We start from the raw sequence: 21572 nt of genomic DNA on the forward strand, positions 1-21572 counted from the left end.
TTTGGGATGTCCTTAGATGAAAACTCCAACGGCTGCGAACAAAAGATTTGACTATTCCGACCTATATAATATGTATATATTGCTTTTCACAAACCAGAAATTCTATCCTGCTACACAAACGATCCGAAAAGAAACATAAATATCTAATTCAGAATAGTGATCCTGTTTTATACCAGCGAACACACTGGTACAATTACAAATCCATTTAAATTAGGCGACGACAAAATTGGAAAAGTCGCCCAAACCTACATGGCACGTAAAAAAAGATTACCTTGTTTAAGCCGAAATAATTCCATGAATGATTGGTAAGTTATCCAGACGCTCTAGCAGGAGCAGCTTCATCCTTTTCATAATCACGTTGCTCCTCTTTTGCAAACTCCTCAATCAGCTTACGCTGTTTCTGTGTTAGGTTCCTGGGCAATAGACAAAATATACAACCAAACAATCACTAACAATAAGTGAGGCAATAGAACGTAGAAAGAAAGAAAAGAAACATACGCCGGAATTGTGACATTAAAATGCACACATTGGTCACCGTAGGAAGATCCATTCCTTGTTTTCAATCCTGCAACCAACATATAGTTTTAATCTTCTATCTCTATCACAAGGGAACCTAAGGTTGTTGGTACCACTTATGAGCTCTTTAATCAAGACGATTAAAGATATAATATTTGCCAAAGGCTGCTGTTTTTATTACCTTTCCCCTTTAAGACGACCTTCTGACCAGGCTGAGTACCAGGCCTAACCTGCAGCCATCACTCATTATTAGCGCAATACCCTTTGCCTATTTATATCATAACAATATGAAAATCCTTCTAAGAAAGCCCCATCCCACAAACCTTTACGACTACGTCTCCTGTGAGAGTTGGCACTTGAATGGTACCTCCTAGTATTGCCTGCGAGTTTTAACATATTAACATATACTTTTCAAGCACAGCAAAGGTTCAAAGAAAGAAGGCAAAGGGAGAGCAGCTTCTGACTGCTTAAGTCAATTGTGTTCAAAAAACTACAAAAGGTATTGTTTCCAGTTGATAGTATTTAGCATAAGATGCATAACCAGATGCATTTGTTCTTATAACTTCCAACATGCAGACAACCAATATATCTTAATATATAGGTACTCTTTTTTCACCTATAACTCTTCTTTATTGCCAAATCTGAAGAGCAACCAACATGCAGCTAGCTTCTCAAAGCATGTACCAATGCATCAAAGATGTATATAATGACAGATAATAATGGCAGACAAATCAGAATTCCCGAGTATACAAGTAGCACGTAGCCGCTTTGTTGCAGAGGAGCAGATACAGTTACTCATCTAGATTGACTCCCCTTCAGAAAAGGCTCTTGTAAATTTTCAACATCTAAGCTCCAATGGTTCAGATTGATGAACTCTTCTAGGTCCAAAACACAACTTAGCTCCTTGTGCTCTCAGCCTCATCCAGCTTCTGCAACTGAACTGGCATTTCTACTCTCAAACTGTGGCGAGAGATCATTACAAAGTAATGCCTAACACAATTCATCAGTGGTGGTAGGGGAATTAAGTTTTGCTATTAAATCTAACTCGCCCCATTTAATAATGTAACATAATTTAATGTAATTCACAATTGCTTCCTAGTTCCCTCTCATTTGTAATGCTATGGATTACATGAAAACAATCAATCCGGATTCAATAAAAGGTTATAGAATTTGAATTTTGGTAGCACAGGTTATAGGTTTTGAATTTTGGTAGCACCACACCATGACAAGGTCAATAAAGATTAGGTCCTTTAGAAATGGAAAGCACACGATATCCATTTTAGATCCCCAAACAATGCTTGAACAAGATAAGCACAGTAAGAAATATAGCACTATGTTTTACAATCAAAGTGCTTTACTAGGTACCTGAGTGACACTTATGGCAGCATCCACATGAATATTAGCTTTGTTCCTGCGGAAGACAGGATCCTCCCGAACCTAAAACAGCACTTTAAGAATGTTCTCTGATACATTTAAGTACAGGATTAAATTTAAACATGTTACTCACCTTGATAGTAACATAAAGGTCACCAGGTTGATTGCTCTCAGGATCCGCCCCACCACTTCTATACATTTTTATAGTTTCATTATCATCCACACCTGCATTAATATGTAAATAAATAAGAATCACCATATTTGAATTATGCAAGAAAATATTTTAATTACACAGACCAGTAACCACCACTAGAAAGCATAGTTAGCTTTGTGTATTTTACCAACTCTGTTAATAGGGAGTTATGCTGCCACTGGTAAGTGTTCAGATATTAGATCAACAAAGAATATTTAATTAAAAGCAAAAAAGTCTCCTGATAAATTTGACAATCTTGAATTTCTGGATTCTTTTTAAGAATGAGAAATTAATATAATAGTGGCATCGTAGAAGCAAGTTTGGGAAGACAAACAGCAAAAAATAACATGTGAGGTAATAACAGGTGTCTAGTCAGGGCAAGTATCTTCCAATATGGCATTCACCATATATTGTCATGTTGACTGCGAAAAATAAAACTTCTAAACTCACCAGCCATCACATCCACCTTGACTGATTTTGTTCCTTTCACAACTCTATTTCCTTTGCACATCTTACACAGGCTCTGCAGACAATGGAAAATAGGAAAAACAAAGACTTGTCAGCTAGGAATTTGCTTTGAAAGGTAAAAGTAAGAAAAATTTTGACAACATAAAAGAATGAGATTCCATTGTTGAATAAAGCAATAGCAGGAATAAGAGATAACCAACTCATACTTTTTTGGCAATTAATCTGGAGCTTTTTCCAGTATTCAGACATATGTAAAGCAATTTCTTTGCTAAAACCAAGGGCATTCAAAATCAAATGTCTTCTTAGTGTTTCTAACAAAATATTCACAGTTTCACTTCCTCATGTTATCATAGTTGAGTTACAAAATTTATCTTGGAAGGTGTTGATACTCGATACCTTCTTACATGATTTTCCTCATTTTATCCTTATAGATTGAAGCTACACTTTTTTTTTCTGTTCTTTTTATGATGGCATCATTTCCTATCCTATCATTTTTAACTAGCACATGTATCTATCTTAACAGTCCCATTTCAGTTATATTGATTAGAATTGTATACTGCCAAATAAAATCAGAATAAAGGCTTTTGTCAAGTTCCACCATAAGAAGGTTTTTAACTATCCTATTCACGATTAAAAACTGCTCCTTAATGTCAAGATGACAATTAATATGTTGTCATCATCTATAAGATTAAGCAACAAAACTAACAACCAAAAACTTATATAAGGACTAATAACCTAGTAGATGTGACGGGGTGTACAGGCAAGAAGGGACAGTAGCTTAAAGTGATACCTTAGGTAATACCAATTTCGACAGTAGATCAGTTATTCAAAACTATAGATCTAAATGACCAGCTGACCATATTCTAATATCAATTAGAATCAAAGACTGTCCTTTTCTTGACAATAAGATAAGTGATTACACTGGTTTAAAAATTCATTCCATGCCAGGTTGGAATAGATGAGACATCGTTCTGCCTACCAAGTGTCACGCAAAACCCTGCCTGCAAACTGGCATGCAAAACCTAATCAAAACAAAGCTTCCAGGCAACGTTCATGAGCAACTTCCAGTTCTGAAAGCAATGTTCATGAACGACCTCTGCAAGCAACGTCTACAACTGATGTCCGTCAACAATTTATGAGTACTGCCCAACTCTGTGACTACAAGTTCTGTGAGCAATGGTGATGGAGTTTATGCTAGTGATGTCACCTTCTGTAAGGCACGAGCGTAACGAAGGTTTCTGCAAAGTTGATTCCTTCTATTCCCCTTCTTCAGATCTTCCTCAATTCGTTCCTCTTGGTACTTTTGAAATTGTGTGTCAACATGCCTGACATGACACATTTTTGTTTTGGCTGGGGACCAAAACCCTAGTTCAAAATAATATTTCAAACCATGGATTGCACCATAACCTTCTAATTGCATACAATCAAGATTGGCTTGCTAAGGATCACATACAAGTTGCTACAAGTACACCTCAAACCATTTCCATCAACTGCTACATGAACACATTTGATCAGATTATTTTCTGCCATGTGCTAACCTAGGATGAAGGGGAGCCTTGGGGCAACGGTAATGTTGTCGCCATGTGATCTAAAGGTCACGGGTTCGAATCTTGGAAACAACCTCTTGCAAAAAGCAGGGTAAGACTGCGTACAATGGATCCTTCCCTGGGACCTCGCATGACGGGAGCTTCGTGCACCGGGTTGCCCTTTTTTATGTGCTAACCTAGGATACATTCTATGGGCTTGCACAAGTGCACCTCAGATAAGGTTACCTTTCCTACCACAAGGGCATAACAAATAGATTTTATCATCATAAGATTGGCACCTCCAAGGACCCCTTTTTTGCAAGGTTGAAATCTCACCACTTAGGCATCTTGCTTAGGTCAGGACAAGCACTACTTGGGGGCAAAAGTTAGACGCACTAATATCCTCAGCTTTATCCCCATGATGTAGCTTTGGTTAATAAAAAAAGGGAAAGGATGCACCTGGTCATGCACATAGTAACTTTCCCAACCATCCCTATAACCCTATAACCGAGGAGCATGGCTATGAAAGAAATAGTTATTCTACAAGAAAAATAAACAAGCAAGCCTACCATAATTCTATTTCTTCAGTATTTAATATACCTTATTCTACTTGAGAAAGGCAAGAGACTGTTGTCTCCAGCTCAGTACTTAGCTTTTCTTTCTAGATCATCAAATGAGAAGGGGACACCACCTATCCTCACCACTAGATAAGTAGCCAACCAATCACTCCAGCATCCACCTTCAGTTGCCAAATTATAACGAGGATTTGAAAGGCTTATAGTATCATTACAACAAATAACACATGACCATAATCATAATCATAGACACCATGCAACCCAATTCTTAATCTCACAATGTTTTATGCTTTTACTTATCATGCATCTAACTTACAAGGAGTATCTCAGACTCTCAGTGTGAATTTCCTTGATACATCAGAATCCTTCCTATAGAATGTTTTATGGCTCATGCATCAAACTTTCAATGATCATCTCGTACTGTATTTTTGGACAACTCTTGTAAAACTTAGTCACTTTCTAGACGATGCCTATTGTTAAAAGTTATCTTAGCTAGATGTTGGCTAGATGGAAATTTTGGCATACCTATCTCAGGCAGTTTTCCAGGAAAACAGTTTGACAATCCTCTACAATTTGAAGTTTTTATAATAACTTTAAGAAGAGAAATCATTCAACATTTGCTGGGTAGCGAAACCAAGGGTTTAATCTGAAACCAATTTCAGAACAATATGATCACCTTTACAGTTTTTCCAGATCCCCCACAACTGGAACATGTTGTCTGAAGCATGAAGGGGCCATTTTGTGAGACAACCTGACAATATAAAGCATAACAGTTAACTGTAGGAAAATGACATTACAAATGTTTATAAACAAGTATTTTAATATAATCTAACCATTCCTGAGCCTTTGCAAGGCTTACATGTCTCTGGTCTGGTTCCAGGAGGGACCCCAGACCCACCTGCAGATAGAGGTAAAAAGAATGTCAACCGTGCATTACATGGTTAACAGCTGAAGTTCAATTGCTGGAAATGGCAATACTTTGAGGGCAGAAAATCCCATACCACAAGATTCGCAATTTACAGGAGCTTGAAATACAACTGTTTTTTTGCACCCTAGAACTGCTTCCATAAATGATATTTCAAGAGAAACCTTCCGAACAAAACACAACAAATAGGTTCAGCAACAGGTTATTTGCCGTGGAAATTTAGATGTAACAGGACTATGGGAACAGAGGAAACCTTCATATCTGCTCCTCCATAATCTCTGTTTCCAAAAATGTCTTTGAACAGCTGGTTTCATAACCAGAATAATCAGTCAGGCCTACTATCGAGATACTCAACTATTAAACCTATAGACATGTCACTGAATCTGACCTTCAGAAACATACAGAGCTGATGCATCAAACGAAATAAACAGAGTTGTGAAGGATACAGATACAGATACAGATGCACCGTTACACACACAAAGACAGACAATTTTGGCTAATAGTGGACATGCAACAATTTAAACACACTGATATAGCAATCTAATTGGTCAAGGGAATCATCTTTATATACCTAAGTGTAACAGGAGTTATATTAGTACAGTATGAGTTATCGTGAAACAAAACATTCACTTGAGACAGAAAGACATGGAGAAAAGTATACATACATCTTCCATGCCAAAACCAAATGGATTTGCAAATCCTGTACCAAATGGACCAGGTCCATCAGGTCCACTGCCTGAAGCAGCTTGTTCATATGCATCAGGACCAACCTGTTAGATCATGTTTATCAATATAAGACCAGAAAGAATGGCATGTAACAATTGAATGATCGCCAAATTTCATGAAGAACTGGTCGAAATTAGCAATATCTTAAGATAAAAAAGAACAATATGGGAGAATACTAAATTCCATAATAAGCTAGCATTTTTTTATATTTCCCAATGTTTATACATCAAAATTCATGTCCGATGAGTTTTGTTATCACAAAACATTTTGTCTATCCACTTTCACAAATGCTCATTTTTAATATTTTGAAGTGATTACTGTAAAACTCAGGTTGCCTATCTATTACTTAACATACAGAAGATTTAGTGGGGACTGCTTCTACGGGAAAGAATCTAGTTGCAATTCAAAACTATCGACCTGATCAGTAGACTTTGAAATATTGATCACTATAGTAGACTAGACACTCCACTCATCTTCATATCTTCATGTTACCATAATCTAGATAAGCTTTCACTAAATATTTTACTCTTTATACCATACTTCACCCAAGTAATAGTAATGCCAAAGATAATTAGAGAAAAAGACACATTCAATAGGCCATACAACATCAAGAGCATCACAAGTATATTCCATCAAGGATAGAATAGAAACGACATGCAAGGAAGACAGAACAATCACCTGATCATATAGTCTCCGTTTGTCTTCGTCTTTCAATACCTGTGAAAGGATAGATTTCAGCTTTCTCTCATGAAATTTAATAGAAAGTAATTAACAATTGGAATAAAACAATTGACAAAATATGTCAAAGACTGTCGAAGATTGAGTAACCTCATATGCACGCTGAACTTCTTGGAACTTCCTTTCTGCATTAGCATCATCCTTGTTGGTGTCAGGATGAAGTTTCTTAGCAAGCTGCAGAGAGAATGCACAAGTGCTTATACAAAATGAGGATAGTGAAAAGACTCCATGACATTAGACCATAGAGAAAATGCCATGGTGAGCTTCTGCAAATATCTTACTCCAGCAAATGACTAATACTGTCAAATGACAAATGGAGATTCTCAACTCGACACATTCATCACCATGGCTTAATTCCATCAGGTCCCCATTGATGGGATTAATGGATTAATGTCCATGTATCAGCTAACAAGCATTTTCAGGCCTACTCAAAGGATGTGGTATTGATTATTAATCGTAAGGATTTGTACATCCCTACAATTCAGTATGTCTTGAACAAAACAGAGTCAGTTTACTGAGAACAAAAGCTTAAAAACAATGAGAGTTTTTCAACACAAAATCAACTAAAAATAGAAGTGCTGTTATATACTGTTTCTTTTAAACCCCCAGACAGGCATACCCAGTAACCTGATCCTTAAAATATCTTCACAGGACAAACTTTCTCCCTCCCTCTCTTTCGTTCACAAACTCCTCTCACCCCTCCCTATTGCAACTTTGAAATCACAGACTTGGCAACCTCCACAATCTTTGGTAAAAAATTGCGATGCTAGAGCGCACTTTGTCTTCTGATCCGGTAGTAAGAGTGGGCCCCCCCCTTTTTCTTGCAAAGTCAACGCCAAGTGGAAGTCACCGGAACAGCCGCCCACCCAGAGGAGAGTGTGGTCCGACCGGACGGACGGCCGTAGACGGCCGGTCCGATTGGACTGCCGGCCGGCCGATGGAATCGAGTACCCGGAAGGGTCCGGCCGGCTCGCATTTATAGTTGGGAGGCACCCTGTCAAATCGGGGTTCCGACGCTCAGTTAAAAAGGTCATGGACCGAGCTGACCTTTTGACCGACCGCAGTCATAAAGCACCCCTGTTTGTTAGTCTCCACAAAGCACAAGTAAACCACTGCGGATGTCCGGTCGGATGTTTAGGTATCTGTCCGCTCGGACTACAAGTTTGGAGCAAAGGAAAAGGCCAGAGGATTTCTTTCTTTGACAACCTGTAGGTTTCACGTGTGTGCCATGCTCCAAATCTTGTGACAGGGGATTCTGCTGTCCCATCGAGGGCATGCTTTGACTGTAGCGAACAGCCGCGTACCTAGGAAAGGACAGGTAAGCTTTCTGACAGACGCATACCTAGGATAGGACAGAGGACACTTATGCACCTTGGTACGCGTGCCCAAACCTTTCACAGCTCTATATAAAGAACCTCAGGTTTCACCGACGGAGGATTCTAGGTACGTACTCTGAGACTTTGGGAGCCACCTTGTTCATCGTAATTTACCTGACTTGAGCGTCGGAGGGTCGTCGCCGGGAACCCCCTTCCCGGCCCGACTTCTGTGCAGGTTAGCCGGAGCATCGCGCCACCAGTCGGAGATCTACATCAGCGAGCCAGGGAGCGCCACGTGCCCAGCGTCTGTTGATTTCTGGTTCGAACAGGTTCATCTTCAATTAGAGACCGACTTTTGATACCAGTTGAAAAGATCTCAATGGCATATCCCTACTGGGCACGACAAAGTTTCCCCCCTTACGTTTTCAGGCTTTCCACAGCGAGTTCAGCTTCCGCTTTTTATTCTCCTACATGAGCCTCCACACTTGCATATGTGAGTTGAGCAGCAACAGTAGTGATCAATAGCACCAAAGGTGGCGGTCTTGCCTAAGCATTGTTGGCAGTGCAAACGTGAGGTTTTGACATGACCCTTCTTCTCCAACAACAAGCACACCCTCTTTATCCCTTTTGCCTGATCAAATCCTCACCCAATGTTTTTTTTCCTTGTGCCCAACTTGGGAGCCCCTTATGCGCAGGCAGAAAAAATATTTGTAGTTGACTTCTTTTTTGTTAAGCAGAAACTCGAGGTTGTTCAGTGGTAAAATGTAAGATTCCCCATTTTCATTTCTCTAACTAGTAACTAGTCAGTTTTTTTCTCACCTTACTGTCCCCTTTCATCAGCAATATGTTTCCATGGCACAAGCATTGAATAGCATCCAGGCAGAAAGTTAAGCAGCAACACCAAACAATAGTGACTTGGGCGAGGTAATCACAAAAGCAAAACCCTCCCCAAACCATGTCTCTTCCTCTCCTTGCTCTCCCATGTTCCTCACCCTCCCTCTCCTTTCTCATATTAGCAATGAGTAGGAGTTTTTAGGCATGAGCAGTAGTGGTACAATTATATTTTCCACAGTGAGCTTTGCATCTCCCATAAATGTTGATACAGACCTCTTGTTGCTGAATTTCTTTCTTCTATTCCCTTTCTGTTTCACCTAATTTTTGCCTTCTTTGTGATTAGAACAGCAAACTTTGCTGACTATTAGAAATTTCCTGTGGGCATCAAACTTCCTATTGAAGTGACATACACATCTCGCTATTGTTTGGAACCAAGGTGAGGTATCTTCTATGATGGCTTGTCATTCTAGCCATCATAGCTGGTACTCTAATCGACAAAGAGCTACACTTAATTCAGATCCTATCCCATTTGCTTGAGTTGACTCATAACTTTTAGTTTCCTATATAACCTTATAGTGGATTCAAATTGCCTGGTGAGTTGATAACTTGATATTTCATGCTGTCAAATTATATTAATGTTTCTACTACACTTTTATTGACAATAGGGCTGTTGTGTAACTTTGTGGTCGCGGGTTAGAGTCACAACAACAATTTCTTGCAATGGAGGATAAGGTTGTGTACAATAAACCCGTTGAAATCCAACCATGAAATTAAATATTATATCGTGCTAGTCAACACAGGTGAAATTTAATGTTATTTAACGTTCCACCCGCCAACCAGAATCACGAGGCTATCGTGACCACGGGGCCTCCGTGAGGTCGCAGAGGCTATCGTGACCCTGCAGGGACCTCCGTGTTGTCGTGGAGGCTGTCACAACCCTATCACAACCTTGCAACAGCCTTTAAAGGAAATAGCCGTCATTTAATTTTTACTATTTTCTTTAATTTTAGATTGAAATTTTACTTTTTTCGATAGTAATTCATTTCTATTAATTTCTCCTTCTTAAGTTTTTTCCTCTAATCCATTATTTTTTTTCTTCCTTGTTAATTTTTCCCCACTTTCATTTATTAATTTTTTCCCTCCCGTACAAGAAGGTAAACAAAGAGAAAAAAATACTCGTTAAGGACTTAACTTTTTTTTTCTTTCCTTTAGATCTTCACAAGGTAAATAACTTTTTAAGATAATTATCCTTGTTAAGAGAAAACTGTGTATTAGACACCACGGAATTATTGACTTATATAGAGAAGGATATACAGCATAATTATAATAATACCCCTAGTTATTATGTTACAATATTCTAACACTCTCCCTTAAGCTGAAGAATATAGATCATACGTACCCAACTTGTTGCATATGTAGTCAATTCGGGAACCTCTCGGTGACTTAGTGAATATATCTACTAGTTGATCATGTGAGTTGAAAAAACTAGTAGATATTTCTCCTTATATGACTTTCTCTCTAACAAAGTGACAATCAACTTTAATATGCTTTGTCCACTCGTGAAAAACTGGGTTCGAGGCAATATGCATGACAGCCTGGTTGGCACATATAAGTGACATTTGTGTAACCTCCCCAAACCTGAGTTCCTGAAGCAACCGTTTTAGCCATATAAGCTCTTAACTAGTTATGGCCATTGCCTAATACTCTGCCTCTGCACTGGATCTTGCCACAACATTCTGCTTTTTGCTTTCCAAGAAACAAAGTTACCTTCGACAAATATACAAAACCCAGAAGTGGACCTTCTATCAGTGGGAGATCCTGCCCAATCTGCATCAGAGTACCCTATGACTCGAGTATGTCCTTTGTCTGCATACAAAAGACCCATTCCTGGTGCGTATATTGAATAATGTGAGTCAGAACATCCCAATGTTTTTTACATGGAGAGTTGAGAAACTGACTTACTACACTTACCGCAAATAAGATATCCATACGAGTAACAGTAAGGTAGCTTAGTTTCCCTACTAATCGCATGTACCGTTCAAAATCTGGAAGAGGCTCCCCTGATTTGGCAGGAACTTAACATTAGGATCCATAGGGTTCAGTTTAACATTCCTGTTTCTTCCAGAATATCCATTGCATATTTCCTTTGGGATATGAAGATCCCCTGTTTAGACTGTGCTACTTCTATTCCCAAGAAATATTTGAGTTTGCCGAAGTCCTTTGTCTAGAAATGTTTAAAAAGATATTGTTCGCCTATGAAATCCCAAGATGATCACTACCTGTGATGACAATATCATAAACATAAACCACTACGTAGATGCAACCAGTAAATGAGTGGCGATAAAAGACAGAATGGTCAACCTCGCTCTGAGTCATGCCAAACTGTTGAATTACAGTACTAAATCTACCGAACCATGCTCTGGGTGATTGCTTGAGGTCATATAAAGATTTCCGCAAGCGACATACAAAACTAGAAGACTTCTCCCGAGCAACAAGACACTGAGGTTGCTCCATGTAGACTTCCTCGAGTAGATCACCATGTAAGAATGCATTTTTGATGTCCAACTGATAAAGAGGCCAATGACGAATCGCAGCAATTGACAGGAATAGGCGTCCAGAAGACATCTTGGCAACAGGAGAAAAAGTATCCCCATAATCCAATACGAAGATCTAAGTATAACCTTTAGCGACGAGACACGTCTTAAGTCTGTCAACCATACCATCTGGACCAACCTTCACCGTATACACCCATCGACAACCAACAACTGACTTCCCAGGTAGTAAAGGAACGAGGTCCCAAATCCCACTACTCTGTAAAGCACAAATTCCATCGAGCATAGTCTGTTTCTATCCTAGATGGGCAAAGGCATCAACTACAGTCTTAGGAAGAAAAACAAATGACAAGGAAGAAAGACAAAAATAATAGGAAGGAGAAAGACAATGATAACTCAAAGAAACATAGTGAGGAGAAGGATTACGAGTGGAGCGCATACCCTTTCGAAGTGCAATAGGAATATCAGAGTTAGGAGATGGGACCGGAGAAAATGGCGAAGGACTTGGCTCCAAAGATGTGTCCACTGCAGTGTCAATGTCGGACGGCGGCAAAGCAGGACGAGGACGACGCTGATAAACCTACAAAGGAGGAGATGAGGCTGGGGATGATAGAGGCACCTCCGGAGGATAAAAGATAGTCACCGGTGCAGGTGGAGAGGGAGAAACCTCGGACTGGGAAACGGAAGGCCCAAAAAATGAAACTGAATCAAAGAATGTGACATCTGTAGAGATGAAGTACCGACGAAGAGTAGGGGAATAACACTTGTACCCTTTCTGAGATCGTGGATATCCAAGGAAAACACATTTATGAGACCGAGGAGAGAGTTTATCAATGCTAGAATCAAGATCATGAGCAAAACATATAGAACCAAAGATCCGAGATGGTAAAAGATGAAGAGGATGATGAGGGTAGAGGATATGATGAGGTATTTTACCCTGGAGAGTGGAGGAAGACATGCGATTGATGAGATAACACACAGTAAGTACGACATCACCCTAAAACTGATGAGGAACATGAGAATGGAGAAGAAGAATCTAAGTGATCTCAAGGAGATGACGATTCTTGCATTCTGCAACCCCATTCTGTTGAGAGGTATGAGGGCAAGACGCGTGATGCAGTACACCATGAGATGCCAAGAAAGAACGAAATTGAATAGAAAGATACTCGCGTGCATTATCACTTTGCAAAGTTCGAAGAGAAATATCAAACTGAGTTTTGATTTCATGAAAAAAAGATTGAAAAATAGAAACAATTATGAAAGTTCCTTTATCAGATATAACCATGTATAACGGGAAAAATCATCTATAAAAGAACAAAATATCGTGATCCCAATGTAGAAGAAACACGACTCGGACCCCAAACATCAGAATGAACCAAAACAAAGGGAGGCATAGCCCGACTCATAGTGCGAGGAGAAAAAGAACTACGAACATGTTTACCTAACTGACACGACTCACAGGACAAATACTCTAAGTGAGAAAGACTAGGATGTAATTGTTTCAACTTATCAAGACCTAGATGTCCCAAATGAGCATGAATAAGAAGTGGAGATGCCGCCGGCGAACCAACAAGAGAGGGTTGTTGAAGCCGATAAAGTCCATGAGACACATCCGAAGCCAATCATCCTCCTCGTACTCCGGTCCTGTAAGGAAACAAACATTTTAGTAAAAGAAATAACACAATCAAGAGACCGAGTAAGTTGACTTATTGACAATAAATTAAAGGGAGCTCCGGGAACATAAAGAACATTATGAATGGAAAGAGACAAAGAAGGATGAACAATACCAATACCCTTGGACTCAGTTTGAGAACCATTGGCCATGGTGACAATTGGTAAATAACCAGAAGTAGTGAGAGAAGAAAATAGAGATTTATTATCAGTGATATGATCAGTGGCCCCAGAATCAAGAACGTAAGGACCTGAAGAGAGAGATATGCCAACAAAGGAATTACCAGGGTGTCAACAGTAGCAGTGGAATCAGAAGTCTAACAATCCTCAAACCATTTCAGAAAGTCATTATAGGAAGGTTGTGGGGTCGGATCTAGTGTTAACTGTGAAGTGTAAGCTGAAGAAGCAATAGAATTCTGAACGATCTGAGCAGCGCGAGGAGGTCGACCATGCAAACCCCAGCACTTATCAATCGTGTGGCTCGGGCGGTGGCAATGATCATACCAAGGACGGCCTTTGCCACCCTTACGAGACGGAGGTCTGTTGTTGTGTCGAGACCAAAGTTAGCGAGTCAACAGGAATGGAAGGAGGTATCGTCAAGATCTTGGCCGGGACATGGAGGAGAGATGCCCAAGTATTGTTCATGGTAGCTTCTGTGGGGCTGCCCAGGATTTGATCACGAACATGAGAATAATATGTGGACAGACCATATAAAGCTAGGGACATAAAAAATTTCTTCCGATTTTCAAGTTCTTCAACAAGACTGGCCTCAAGTGTTCATTGAAGTCACAAAAAAGGCTATAGACCGAACCCAAATAAGTTGACATTGAATCCTTAATTTGATGGGCACTGAGAATAGTCATAAGATCTTCACATACTTGATAGAGTCACCGAGAGGTGTTTGTAAAGAGTTGTTGAGCCTGTGTCCAAATGGATTTGCAGGTTTTGCGAGTAGAAAGACATTCCTAAGAGATGGATGGATGGTGGCTCAGATAATACAACACAACTGAGCGTCAACCTTCTTCCATAGAGGACGATCGACGACTTGAACATCTTCAGTTTGAGTGAGATGTGTCTCATAACCTTGTCTAACAAGCCAAACTTAATGTGAGATGCCCAAAAGACGTAGTTTTTACCATCCAACTGTTCGGAAGAGAGGAGTGTAGTGATGTGGTTGGTAAAGATTGAGGTATCTGACTTTGGGATGCCGAATGTAGTCATTGATTAGTTTGGAAAGAACTATGAAGAACGCTGGTTGTCCCCTTCTCTGGTGAAAACTCCCTGCTTCCGCAACCATGTCGGCAGAAAGTCCACAGCAGCCTTAGTGATGCACTCAGAGATGAGCTTGCTGGAAATGAAGATGAAACGACTGACTGGAATTGAGAAGAAGATGCTCACTACTCTGTCGGCCTCCTCTTCTGTTGAACACCTTGCGTTAGCAACCACGTTGGCAAGGAAATCTTCGGATGTAGGGACAGAGAGGAAGAAAGAATAGCCAGAGAAGAGGGAAGGACAGCCGGATTCCTCTGTTAGAAACCACGTCGGCAGGAAGCCTTTAGAGAACAGAACCACTGCGGCAATGAAACCCTAGATTGAAGCCGGCACTCTTCAACAAGGATCGGGAGATGAGGGAAATCCGCCACGCCAGAGCAGAACTACTTCGCCGAAAGGGAACACTGAGGAGACGTTGTCGCCTAGAACCCTAAGATGAGGTCGCACCTTCCCCAGAACCATCGGAGATGTCATCGTTGTCGGAGAACAGAGGAGCCCGAGGCGGGATAGCTTCGTTGGCCGTCAGGGATGGGAGTCAGCCTGCGGATCGCGCGCTTGCGGGTCGCGTCGAGGACGATCGCGCGATCGTTGGCGAATACGAAGAGGGTGCTGTCAGGAGGAGGTGGAGAAGAGAAAACGCAAGAGAGCGACGACATAGGAAATTAGGGTTTTTCTTTTAACCTGACTCTGATACCATGTTAAGAGAAAACCGTGTATTAGACACCATGGAGTTATTGACTTATATAGAGAAGGATATAGAGCATAATTACAATAATACCCCTAGTTATTATGTTACAATATTCTAACAATCCTTTTCCCTTCATTATCTATCCATGAAATAAACATAGAGAAAAAAAAAACCTTTACGGAGGTAGCAAGAAACAAATTATTAAGATGAAAAAAATTAAACATAATATAAATTCTAACTTTATAAAATATATTGCTATTAATGAACTAAATTATTCTACATATAAATTTGATTTAATTTTAAACTGATCAAAATAAATCTTGCTTAAACCTACCTCATCCACCATGCCTACTTGGTGGATTTCAATTAACCCTAAACGACTTTTACCCAATAAGAAACAAGCATTTCATAAGATAATATTAAAATTTAAGCTCGACATTCAATATTTCAAATATAACTCAATAGTAAACACCTATAGCGATCAAATATTAATAAACTATTTTTTAATTAATATTTTATATTTAAAAAAGTATTGAAACTGTATACACAACACGGTACCAAAATCTATGTTCGGGTCATAAATCAAAAGTCTGACACGACTAAAAATTGTAAACCTTAGGTCAACCCTTCCCCGGACCTTGTATTAACAGAAGCTTCGTGCACCAGGCTACGCTTCTACTACACTTTTACTGGCAGTTGGCTTATGATATATATGCTTTCATAATGATGTCTGATATAGCATTATAATTTATATATGTGGAATGAACCATAAATTTAGTAGAATTGACTATAAGATACTATCACTTTCAATTATGTTGATTGTGAACATAATAAGAAATGGTAACAATTGGGTAAAACAAAATAATGATGATTTTGGAAGATAAGCTGGCAGTATGTTTGCAACATATTTGACCAGTTGAATGTGTTGATCAACTGTAGCTGATACAGCTGTCATACCAGACACCCAACTAGCATCGAAGAGCAAGGGAAATACCAAAATCCAATGCTCAACACTAAACAAAATGTAAATAATTCACTTTAACATGGAGGCATAACTAGAACTTTATCTAATTAATCTATCATGTTATCATTATATACTACTTATGCATTAATACTCAACTACTCTACGCTAACATCCTCCATTATTGCCTCTAGATTCTTGAGACAAGGGCTAAGATGAAGCACTAGGCACTCTGAGATGTATTTGTAATTGGTATTTTGATACTTTTAGACTTATGTAGCTTTTGTTCACTTGTTTTTATTTTTATTTTGCACTAATAATTTATGAACTTTTTAGATAATCTATGTTCCGGACATAGTGATCTGTTTGAAAACAGTTTTTATGTTTATCATGTCAATTTTAATAAACATTCATTCTTAGTTCTTTTTGTGCTTTATGCTAATAGATAGAAATGAGAATTGTATGAGTGGCATGTGTTGGCACTCTTGTTACTTATTCAATTGCTGCATAGTGATTGCCTATGGAATTTTCGTGCCACTAACTCAGTCATAGCCATGGGAAAGGGATTGATTAGATATGCACAGAAACAAAGATATAATAAATCAAAAATCAGAAAATTTGACTGGAAAACTCTCCACTATAACTCCAAAATTGAGAAATTTTATTTGGTAAAAGAAACTAAGAATTAAACAACTTATGCAATGCTAATATACCCGTGCAGGTGGCAACAGTGAAACACTATAATAATACTGAACAAGATACTACTATTTGGTTGATGATGTATCATGATGTACCTCTAGGTTTTCAGAATAAAAGTAATATAACTTAAGCATTTTTTTATGCTTTTTCTCAAGGTCATTATTCTTCTGGCTTCTAATTGAATTCCCTAGTGAAACATGTGCACAATTTTTCGATGATCAATGAAGTGTTAACAGTCTTCAACGACTTGTAACATTAACATTTCGACAAGTGGCTTACCAACTAAATATCATAGACAGGAAACATCGACCCAGATCCTTAAAATGTGTACAAAAAAAAAGGATGGTCCGGTGCACAAAGCTCCCACCATGCGGGGTCCCAGGGAAGGAACTTAAAATGTGTATCAAACGTAAAATAATATAATATTGTAGGTCAGTTTCTGATCCAGAAGTTGTAAATGTCCACTGACACTTTAACATAGCCTAGTGATATTAGAACTTGGAAAACCTTGTGTGCACAACTACCTCACCACGTATCATGCCAAAAAATTTAGTTTAAGCATAGCCAACACTATAGAAGAATCCTATGAATTGGATATAGCATTCATTGGGAAAAAAACAATAATGAAGATTAATACTTGCATTGAAAAGCCAACTAAAAATAACATTACACATCCAAACTTAAGAAGATAATTGTGAAATTTATAGTTAAAGGGTGATAACTTGCAACAAAATCAAAAATCAGAAGAAGCATTTAAGGTGCAAAAACCTACCGCATAGTAGGCCTTCTTGATATCTGCAGCACTTGCATTCTGACTAACACCAATGACATCATAATAATCCCTTGCGGACAGTGATTGCGTTCCTACACATAACAGAATGCCCGGTATGAGCGAGGCAAAACACCTACATATTTGGGGGAAAACAGAAAACGAATAGTTTTTGGACTCACCGTGAAAAAACCTTTTCGGGAACAAGTTCCGGCGTGTACTAGCATTCGTAGCTTCACGGAACGATCTCACTGCAAATTTAATTAGTTCGTAAAACTAGAGATTTTCAAGTAAAGATATTGTTCCAAAATAGTCCTAATTCCAGATGAAAACGGAAACAAGAAAAGGGTCGTTTCACCTGCTCTGGACCTACCATCGAAAAAACTCCTAGAGGAACAGTGATTTCCAGACGCCGACCAGCGAGAGGATTCCCCCAACTGCAAGAATATCGAAAATATTACATCTTTCGAATTCGAAACTCATAGGACTAAGAAACATCACAGCACGATAAAATTTCCACCGTGGGAACTGGAGCATCCTCGACGAGCTTCGACCCGAGAGACCTTCGAGCGAGCCAGAAAGAGTTCTTGGCAGCTCTGGCCCTCATCATCGGAGTCAACCGTAATCTCTCACCACCTTACGGACTGGGAAACGACCGGGATATGTCAGGCGCCGGTGGGCAAGAGCAACGCCTGCGCAGTTCAGAAGTGAACTTCAACAACAGAATTAGGGCTAGCGATACGCCAAGGTTATTTATAGTCATTTATCCGCCAGCCGCCTTTGAAATTAATGGTTATTTGATTGGGAGAGCAGAGGGTGGGACCACGGTATACATGCAGCTATCTCCCTGGCGGGTACGTGGGTATAAAGGGATGGAGAGTGTAATTTAGGATCTAAAAGCGCCCAGCTAAATTAAAGGATATTTTCCCAATTTTTAAAATTTCCTAAAGGACACTCTAATTTCCATCTATTTTAATCCTAAATTAAAATAAAAACTTAACTTTTCTTATTTTAATCGAACCCAAAAAATTTTGTCATTAAATTCATAATAATCTTTCAAATTTATCTATATTTTTATTTTTAAAACTTTAATAAAAAATTAAAATATATAAAAAAAAGTTAATAAAAATTAAAAAACTATTTTTTTTATTATTATGTCATATATTAAATATTTAAATACAATAAATAGAGTCGAAATCCATTAGACCTAAACTTCCAACCTGAATAATTATTTAAGGGTAGCTTGATTTTTATTAAAATTGAACTTCGTTCTAATTTTACCTTAGAGTTATTAATCTTAGTTTACTTTTGAAAAGTTAAAATTATTTAATTGATTAGTAGCTTTGATAATATGAGTTTATTTATTTATTTATAAATTTAAAAATTTTATTGATAAATCAATAATTTTTTTATCAGGCTATTTTATTAAAAATTTAGATTATTTACTAACTAATTATGATGAAATTTAAAATTTTAAAATTTAGATTATTTACTAATTAATTTTGATGAAATCTAAAATAAAATTACTGTTAATACCTTTTTTATTAAAACAAATATGTATTGTCATAATTTTCTTTAGTCTCATATCTTAGGTTTTACAATACTGCCAAATCAGAAGATTCTATAAATACATTAGATTGATGATGGTATAAAATATATCTTTCTCGACTTTTGGTTAAGAGCTGTATCTATTTTTATCATTTTAATATCTCATATAAAAAATTAAATTAATTTTTTCTAAAGAAAAATCTATTACTTGTACTATTTTATAGACCTAGTGCATTCTTACTAAATCTAATTTATATATATTCACGTGTTATATTATACATACAACATATGCACAAAGATAAGATAAGTAGTATATATTAATAAATTTAATATATATGTTCAAGATTGATCCAGTTGAATAAAAATTTAAATCTTATACAATTACCAGATGCCCTTAACTCAAATGAATTCACAAATAAACTTTTTTTTATAAAAGTCATTCAAAATTTATTTATTTTCTCATTTATCCCTGAATTAATAGAAAAATAAATTATTAATCATCCAGTGTCATCCAATATTAAAAATTCTCTGATGAATAAATTATGCATATACATTTAATATATAATTTTATCGACTAATTTAAGTTTATAAAATAGTTAATAATAAATAAAATATTCACATAAAATGTAAAATATAAATTTATTTAAAAAAAATATATAGAATTTATAAAACAATTTAATACAATGAAAAATTATTACACCCATAAATTGGAATTCATTAAAAACATCTTATAATCATATTAATCATCCGAGATCAAAATTTAAGGCTCCTTTTTATGAAAAATTAAAGTAGTACATGCCTTCAATAATTACGTGAATATTTAGAGGAGCACAGCTCTGAGTTCAAATGAATTATATTGAGCTGAATAATATAAAAATATTCATATTTAAATTTGAGTTTAAAAAATATATATAATATTCAAAGCTGGATTCAAATCCTAAAAACATAAATAATTGGCCCGAACTACATTCAAAATAAAATTCGAAGTTGAGTTCAATTTAAATTATATTTAAATTATAATTCGAAATAATTTAAATTTGGATTTAATTCGAATTATTCGAACATTCATTTGAATATATTTAAATTAAAATTATATAAAAATAATTAGAATTTCTCACGAACGATCATGAATAATAGAATAAAATACTATGGATTCGAATTAAAAAAAAATTATCACACACATTTCAGTTGCTCGAATTTAATAATTTTAAATATGAATCAAATATGTTTTTAAGTCAACTTGTAAAACTCATGAAGGAGCTTGATTCATTTGCATCCATAGTTAACCTATCCGAATGTGCATAATTATCAATTTATCATGGATGACGTAAAATATGTACATTGAACTGAGTCGTACAAGAGCATTTCCTGTGGGAGAATTTTTAAAAGATTTTTGAAATAAAAAAGCTCAAGAAAAATGGAATTAAAAAGCTCAAGAAAAATGCTCTAATTATTGTGAAGGCAAGATTTGAGATTTGCAATTTAAGAGTGACATATAAATTCTTGTAAAAACTTAAGTCATATAAATTCTAAATACCAGATAACAACTTGTACATAGGAAAACAAAAATAAAAAAGATCTAGTTTTAACATGAGCATGATATAAAAAATATATATATATAAGCATGATAAGGAAATTAATTGAAGAGTCATTATCTTTGTTCCTTTAGTGTCGTCTTCCGGAAGATCCTGAGATAGAAGAAAAAGTGTAAGCAAACAAAGTAGATCTTGCTTGTGGTGCTAGGGTTGACGGCGTCGAAAAGTTCTAAGTCGGTGGGGAAATTAAGAGCTCTATCAAGATTATCCTAAACCCTTAGAGACCTCACCTTTATATAGGAATTCCAATCATTATTAGCTCATAGATAATAACGGATTATGCTAAACGATTTCACATGAACTCATATCCAATAACTCGAAACTCAATAAACCTAAGTTATATCACTTTAAAGAGTTTACATTGTATTCGCGTGTTCAATTTACAAATAAATCTCCCTAATAAGGATAATAAAATTCAACAATCTCTCACTTTGACTACATGTTTGTTGTATATGAAATACAAGTAACAATTTATTTGATATCAAACTTTATATGTACAAGATACATCTGTAAACAATCTAGATTATTAACTTCATTGGTATAGGACTAAAAAGACTATATCTATTATATATAATCGTAACAAGCACAAACAGTAATCATAATACTAATGTCATTAATGACAGAGA

At 37.1% G+C, this 21572-nt stretch overlaps 1 protein-coding gene across 2 annotated transcripts; it reads right to left on the reverse strand.

The window, feature by feature from the left end:
- Positions 1-33: 33 nt before the first annotated feature.
- On the reverse strand, positions 34-18549 carry LOC122012364 (chaperone protein dnaJ GFA2, mitochondrial-like). Of its 2 annotated transcripts, none has more exons than XM_042568883.1 (18): positions 18324-18549; positions 18177-18240; positions 17986-18054; positions 17807-17898; positions 7132-7215; positions 6982-7020; positions 6243-6347; positions 5831-5881; positions 5654-5741; positions 5486-5550; positions 5329-5403; positions 2534-2606; positions 2024-2115; positions 1882-1953; positions 840-896; positions 698-746; positions 499-565; positions 34-413 (listed from the first exon to the last, which is right to left on the reverse strand). In XM_042568883.1, the coding sequence occupies exons 1-18, from the start codon at positions 18411-18413 to the stop codon at positions 311-313; spliced, it is 1335 nt and encodes a 444-aa protein (XP_042424817.1). In that variant the 5' UTR covers positions 18414-18549; the 3' UTR covers positions 34-310. The 2 variants fall into 2 exon arrangements, with proteins under 2 accessions (XP_042424817.1, XP_042424816.1); XM_042568882.1 differs by having other exon boundaries at positions 18162-18240.
- Positions 18550-21572: the final 3023 nt, after the last annotated feature.

The sequence above is a fragment of the Zingiber officinale genome, chromosome 8A (assembly GCF_018446385.1).
Source record: "Zingiber officinale cultivar Zhangliang chromosome 8A, Zo_v1.1, whole genome shotgun sequence".
NCBI lineage: Eukaryota > Viridiplantae > Streptophyta > Magnoliopsida > Zingiberales > Zingiberaceae > Zingiber > Zingiber officinale.

What these genes read in the sequence shown, in the direction of transcription:
- LOC122012364 (XM_042568882.1), bottom strand. Translation starts at nt 18,413, where the DNA reads ATGATGAGGGCCAGAGCTGCCAAGAACTCTTTCTGGCTCGCTCGAAGG. An exon ending in TCAAGAAGGCCTACTATGCG is followed by an intron (nt 7,216 to 17,806) that starts GTAGGTTTTTGC and finishes TTCTCTCTGCAG; the next exon opens with CTTGCTAAGAAACTTCATCC. An exon ending in CAGGAGACGTAGTCGTAAAG is followed by an intron (nt 747 to 839) that starts GTTTGTGGGATG and finishes TGATGGCTGCAG; the next exon opens with GTTAGGCCTGGTACTCAGCC.